We start from the raw sequence: 7,500 nt of genomic DNA, 5'->3' as shown, positions 1-7,500 counted from the left end.
GCACACACACACACACACTGATCAGGTCCACACAGAGAAGGCAAGCATGTAAGTATAGAGCTTGTGAGTCTAAAATGCATAATAGCCAAACCTGACGCTAGTGATTCATCTCAGGTCTAATTCTTGCAGCCGCTGAGCTCCTGTAGCACACAAGCTCTGCTCTCGCTCGTGTACCATACAAAGTGCTTAGCCTGCTCATTTCATACTGCAGTGTGATGGAGAGTTCAAATGAAGACACAGGAATTCTGCGCTTCTTGAGGAGAACTAAGGATAAAGGAGAACCATGACAGCTGATAGCCGAGCAGTAAAATAACTAGTCTAATAGAGCGCCCCCAAACACACTGCAGGGTGAGGGGTTTCAGAAGTACAGAGAGAGGGAGAGGGAGAGCGAGAGGGAGAGATAGACAGAGAAAGAGAGAGAGGAGAGGGGAAAAAGGAAGGGAGAAAAATAGGGAAAGAGAGACAGGAGAGGGAAAGAGGGAGAGAGAGAGAGAGAGAGAGAGAGAGAGAGAGAGAGAGAGAGAGAGAGAGCGTCCCTGACTGATGATGAAAAAGACCTGCAGCCTCCACTAGCCTCCACTCGTACAAAGTAAGAGGCGCCTTGGAGAGTGGAGATGGACCCCGCACCTCTCGTCTGCCTCTGCTTTCATCATTCCTCTCCAGCAGTCCAGGGGTCAGAAAGAGTGCAGCACAGCACAGCACAGCACAGCACAGCACAGCACAGCACAGCACAGCACAGCACAGCACAGCACCTTCAAGGCAGCATGGGCAAAAACACGAGCAAAGAAATATGGCATTAATCACAACTTACCTGTCTCCAGGACAATCCAGAACCAGCACAGCAGGAAGGCAGGGAAGGAGAGAGGGAAGAGAGAGAGAGAGAGGGGGGGGGGGAGGGGGGAGAGAGAGAAAAGGGGTTGATTAGCAATTTAAAAACCTTAGCAAGATACTAACCTCAATTCTTTGGAGGGTTATGAGAACAGAATCATTTAACGGAGTAACATCAACATGTTCCTCTCACAATAGCAGGCTACATGGTACATGAGGCAGATGGATCGCTGTGGGATGATGTTGGCTGATGCTGCCCTCCTGTGGCCCATTTTCAGAATATATGAAGACTTGGAGCTGTCTGGCTAGATGGACTGAGAGCTCAGGAATTCAAAATCAAACTTGCCATAACTACTTTTCATCCTCCAAGATTTTTAACGTATAGAATCTCAGAACTGCAGAGTCCTATGGGGTTTTGAAAATCCTCAAATGAACTCAATCGATCAATCAGTCATAGAGTGTTGTGAATGTGAACAAATCAAGATCAGTGTACATGCAAAGCGAACAGCTGCAGATTTCCAGGGCACATTTTTTCAGCATAACCCATAGAACTCCAAAACCACAATACTACCAAATCCTCCAGCAGTTACAGCTCTGTATCAACATTACACAGAGCATTTCACACTCCTTCAGTGAACTGTTGTGTCAATACAATTTGCTACACCTTTTGAGTGGCCCACATCAATGTCATGGTCAAGACAATAGGCAGACTCCCAGACATCAGGCGCATTCGACTTCATGTAGCCGTCTTAAGACGACTGCAGACAAGACTGTTTCTGACATTCTGATACGTCTTTCAAACCGGAATTGTACATACGTCATGGTTGACTGGTTGACAACGTATCAGAATGTCAGAAAGAGTCTCGTCTGCAGTCGTCTTAAGACGGCTACATGAAGTCGAATGCGCCTACTGACAGGTTAGTGATGGTCAGCGGTGCTAAGCATGCCACTGACTTCTTCATGATTCAGTTGTAGTGACTATTTTTTCAACCATACTGCCCTCTGCTGTCTTGCAGCCATGCTTACACCCAGTGCAACTACAAGGGGCACCTATGATAAAAACCTACATGTCCTTAGAGTCATTTCCACACACCAGTCGGGACCACTTTGCCATTCTAAAAAGCCCAGGTTCAATCCTGTTAATGCCCTGCAATTGCGTCAGCTCTGCAGAATGCACTGAATTCTGAATGCTTGAAAACAATGAAAGAAAACCAGTACTATACTGTATGAGCTGAAAACCAGTACCTGTACCACTATGTGAGCTGGAAACCAGTAGTATGTGAGCTGGAAACCAGTACTGTGTGCGCTGGAAACCAGTACTATGTGCGCTGAACACCAGTAGTGCTATATGAGCTGAAAACTAAGACTACTATGTACGCTGCAAAACAGCGCTATGCATATTTTCAGAGTCTTTTTTTCTGTTTGGAATACAAACAGAGGAATGGTTCTCCTCTTTACTGTTCTCTGTTCTGTTCTACACTGACGCCAGGTGTGAGTGGGTGTGGGAGGAATTGTGCCTGGGCTGATGTAGTGTGTGTGTGTGTGAGTGTGTGGTGTGTGTGTGTGAGAAAACAGCTGGAGTACTGTGAGTACACAGGTGACACATTCTGAGGAAAGATATAAGAAATAATAGTTTGGAGTGAATCTACACCGAGCACACAGACCATTTTATATCACACACACACACACACACACACACACACACACTCACACACACACACACACACACACACACACAAACACACACACGCAGGCAAGTGTGGAGATACAGCTAGACTACAAACGCAAACATCACTTCAAGAGAGACTTCTAAGCACTAACAAAATAGCTTTCAGCTGCGCTGAAGCACTTGGAGGAATTCTTAAACTTCTCATTCAGCTTAGTCATCGGGACAAGGTGACAAGGCACAACATTAACACTAACATAAGCAGACACATTTCACATCATCAAAGCTTGCATTTAAAAACCCTAACCCTTTTAATCAAAGAATCTCTCACACACACACACACACACACACACACACACACACACACACTCACACACACTCACACACACTCACACACACTCACACACACACACACACGTCCATTAATGACTTGAATCGACAAATCAAAGCGGTAGACCTCGAACCTCAGAGATCAAAGCAGCAGCGACAGCTTTCATCTCAGCATGGCACAGTCAAAGAGAAGATAATGGCGTTCACCCACTGAATTTACCCCAGGAGCATTCTGGGACGGACGGGAGGCAACGCCAGGTGAAGTGGCACCAACTTGGTGCTACTACAGAAGTTCCCCATCGCGGAGTTCTCCACTTGTACCCTGAATGCCTCAGCATTACACTGGAAGCCTGCTGCACAGAAGTGCACTCTCTTTTTTTTTTCTTTTAAGGATATTTTTTGGGCCTTTTCATGCCTTTAATGATAGGACACTAGGACAGTGGAGAGAAACAAGAAGTGACCAGGAGAGAGAGCAGGAGTGGGAACCCCCTACTCTTTCAGATATGTATTAATGCGGTGGTTCTCAAACTGGTGGTACGCGGATTCTCTGTTGTGGTACTCTGGGAGTCTCCAAGATGTTTATTTCTTTATTCTTTATTTCATAAAGACAAAATAATCACTTCAAATGATATAACAAAATATATGATGAAAAATTGTTCAATTTAAACTAGTGAAAAATAGTTAAACTTAAAGTTAAACTAGTTAAACTTCATGAAAAACAAACAAACAAACAAACAAAAACAACACAAAATATGCAACGCAAAGTAAAATGTATAATATATTTAAATTGGCCTACGCTACTGCATTTTAATGCTGGTCATAACGGTGGTACCTGGAGAGTCAATTGTTCTCTGAGGTGGTACTCATTGTGAAAAGTTTGAGAACCACTGTACTAAGGGATTTTTAACAACCACGGTGAGTCCGCGATTTTAATGTCTCATCCGGCCTTTTAGAAGCCCCCCCACCCCCAAACTGAGACAAACTGGCAATTGTAAGCGTAGAACTTTCAAATGAGAAGAGGGCAAAATAACAACGAACAAAAGGATAAAGTGGAAGCAAAAATTGAAAGGAGAGCTCCATGGATGGTGCTCATGCATAAACAGCGAAAACCCTGTAGTGCTGACCAGCGCAGCTTTAGCAGGCACAAATGATGCATGAGATTAAATTCCTACCTCATTTAACTGTAGAACGTGGGCAAGTGTAAGGCTTCAGCTTGACTCACCCATGTGAAACTGATTCTAGCAAACTAGCTGTTATTTTGGCATCCATTATAACAACAAGAATAAAATCAACAACAACATCAACAACAACAACAACATCCTTCCCTCATCTTAATGCTTCTGTTTGACTGGAAATGTGTGTTTTTTTAGTGAAAGGTCCTCACAGACAAGCCAATTACCTTAAGTAGATTTGATCAGCCTGCTTGTCACACACAAGCAGAGAAGATGCTGTAAAGGAGGAATGATATCCCGACTAGAGATGGCCAAGAGGCTAAATGCACAATCTGTCTACTTCAGAGTCATTGCCGTGACAAGATGCTTCCTGAGAAAAAGCAAAGCTAGCTTTGCTCCCAGTGTGCCTTCACTCCTGCTGAGCTGGCCCAGTGAATGTTGTCCACACTGAACACACTGGGTGACCACACCAAAACGCTTCTCATCAAATTAATGCTGCCTCCTTATCTAGCACACAGTAATGATAATAAAAAAAAAGACATAATTCCAAGCAGACTTGGTTTTGGCAAGACAATTGTGAACAGCTGGAGCATTGCGTGGTGTGTGTGTGTGTGTGTGTGTGTGTGTGTTTGAAGGTGATGAGTGAAAACAGCCTTATCCTGAGTTGGCGCCACACCCAGGAGCAGTGCTGAGAGAGCGGAGCTGGTCGGGAGGACTGTGGGCGGACTGGACAGGACAGGGAGGTCCATCTGTTCGGACACTTGTGCAACTCCTACTCCTAAGACGGGAGCGGGAAACATAATGGCCCCACGAGGCAACAACAAGGCAGCCAAGTTCATCGGGCCACAGGCCAAAGGGGTCAACTTGTGTCCTTCTGTCGCCCTCAAGTGGACAGTGATAGAGAACAGGCCGAGGTCAGGCTCAGGACGTTCTGTCTGTGGGAGGAGACCGAACCCTCAGTCTTCAGGGCTAATGAAATTTTGTATCTCTCACTGGCTTGATGGGAGTCATATGTTTGCTGATAAAAACATGGGTGAAGCCAGAGAGAACATAAACAAGAGGACACAGCCTGCCTTTGGCCTGCAGAGATACGAAAGGATCTGAGAATGTGATGTGCCTGTCACAGCACAACACAACACCACATTCATCCACTGCATTGTTGTGAAGATAATGAGGATTTATCATCCCCACTAAGAAGCAGGGAGGCATCAATGCATGTCGGAGATTCTATTCAATGGAACTGAAAGTGAGTTTCACGGAGATCTACACCAGACACAGATGGGCAAGTCTCATTATTTTGTTTATAAATATTGTGTAATTTGTTCCCATAAGCACTACCATCCTCCCTCTCTCTCTCTCTGTCTATCTCTCTCTGATACATGCGCACGCACACGCACACGCACACACACGCCAAAACAAACCATTTCAGAATGAGAGTGATGGACTCCTGTATTATGTTGCGAGTTGTACAATAATAAAAGCAAATGACCCCAGATCACACAGCCTGTCCTCTCCAGCCCACACACACTCCAGCTAAGAGCAGACACAGTCAACAACCGAAATAAGGACTACAGGAAACGATAATAGTTCCCCCCAAAAAGAGTCAGGCATTGTAGCTGTGAGCACAAAATGAGAAAAATAACTCACGGCATATTGTTTATAATTAGCCCGTGTTGTGTGTGCAGTGTTGTGGAAATAAACAGGCTTTAGGATCAGTCTTCCGTTTGAGCTTCGTAATTAAATTGAGGGTGCGAGATGATATATCCACAGATCTCAGATCTGGCCCAGCCTCCACGGGCACTTTACCCTGCTAATGAGCTGCTGAAAAGATTGTGGTGTGTGTGTGTGTGTGTGTGTGTGTGTGTGTGTGTGTGTGTGTGTGTTACAAGGGTGGAGGGTAATTTACTTAAAATCACCCGACTGTCACCACCTGATTTTCATATAATATAATACTACCGAGCCAAATCAAGTTTCTATATCAATATGCCGACGTACCAACTGTGAGAATTCTGAATGGCATTTTGCCTCCTTCCAGAGTGCTTCATGACTGACTACACTGCATCACCTGTCACCTGCTTACCATAGCACCTCCTTACCATAGCACCTCCTCCTGCCTGTCCACCTCGCTGGCCCTGACACCTCCTGCCACCTCCACTCCCTGTGACTGACAGCACTGCTCCTCCTCATACTCTGACCTATAATGACCATCACAATGCAGTATGCGGTTTTATTACTACGCACAATAACATTTAGCCATCCAAGCAGTATGCATTTTATATTATCACAAAAGATTTAGGCATCCAAGCAGTATGCATTTATATTATCACAAAAGATTTTAGTCATCCAAGCAGTATATTTTTATTATCACTGAAAAAATCTTTAGCCATTCAAGCAATACATATAGAAATGTTGATCAGCTCTGTGAGGTGCGGAGATTGTGTGTGTGTGTGTGTGTGTGTGTGGCAGTCAGAATAATCGTGTCAAACTGCAACACACAGCTGGACAGAGTTTGACAGACCATGTAGTCTTCACTAAGCCTCTCATTTATTGACCCCATCACGATCCACGTCAAAGAAAAATGCACATGCCTATCGGGGTAAGAAAGCTTTCCATCCCATTGAATTGTGTGTGTGTGAACGTGTGTGTGTGTATGTGTGTGTGTGTGTGTGTGTGTGTGTGAATTGACTGAAACGTCGAGGGCCACAATTTCTTCACATGTATACACATTGGGCTTGTCAACCAGATAGCCATATATATTGCGGGCAAATTAATCTCCGGCCATTTGCTAACTTAGTCTACTCATTCTGATCATTAGTTTAAGATCAGGCAGACAACTGCTATTAGCTAGGACTCATTTATTAAGGGACAGTTTGCAGTCCTTGGGTGACAATGACAGTGCATACCTTAGTCTACTCATTCTGTCATTAGTCCAAGATCAGGCAGACAATTGTCGTTAGCTAATTTAGACTGATGAAGACTAATGTATGACACTGCATTATACCTTGACAGATTCACATGCCAGTCTATTAGCTCCATAAGTGCCATTCTTCTTACCCAATGCTGCGTGCGCACCAAATCTAGGCTCTGGATGTTTACAAATACTAAAGGGGTTTATAGAGGCCAGCAGACAAGAAAACCACACACACATAAGCAACACAGATGCTAATGACTCAAGCACTCACATGCAGCTGGACAGAGCTGAACAGACCATGTAGTCCTCACTAAGCAAGCCCCTCATTTATGAAGAATAGCAGACGAGGAAACAACATGCACAAATGCTCCCCACTCACATATTATAGGCCAGACTACTTTAGCTACACGCTTCAAGCAAAACATATTATTTGTATACCAAACACAGACGGCAGATAAACAGCGACCAGCGTATGCAAACACACTCACACACGCTACACATTTGCAACAGATACTTTAGCCAAATGACTCCACCACCAAAATGTTTTTTCTACTGATACTGTATGTCCCACCCCATATTAGCCGTGTGTGTGT

General features: G+C 44.5%; 1 protein-coding gene across 5 annotated transcripts in view; it reads right to left on the bottom strand.

The window, feature by feature from the left end:
* The window catches only part of LOC134093829 (pleckstrin homology domain-containing family A member 5-like), a 125,054-nt gene that overhangs the window by 86,954 nt on the left and 30,600 nt on the right, over positions 1 to 7,500 (bottom strand). For 2 of the 5 annotated variants that reach the window (XM_062547097.1, XM_062547098.1), the window contains exon 4: positions 6,093 to 6,191. The exons of the other annotated variants lie outside the window; for them this stretch is intronic. In XM_062547097.1, coding sequence (XP_062403081.1) covers positions 6,093 to 6,191 — 99 coding nt within the window. The remainder of the gene's footprint in view (positions 1 to 6,092; positions 6,192 to 7,500) is intronic. 5 annotated transcript variants of the gene reach the window in all.

This window comes from Sardina pilchardus, chromosome 10, assembly GCF_963854185.1.
Source record: "Sardina pilchardus chromosome 10, fSarPil1.1, whole genome shotgun sequence".
NCBI classification, from domain to species: domain Eukaryota; kingdom Metazoa; phylum Chordata; class Actinopteri; order Clupeiformes; family Clupeidae; genus Sardina; species Sardina pilchardus.
The sequence above is the reverse complement of the archived record's forward strand: the minus strand, read 5'-3'. Positions and strand labels throughout refer to the sequence as shown.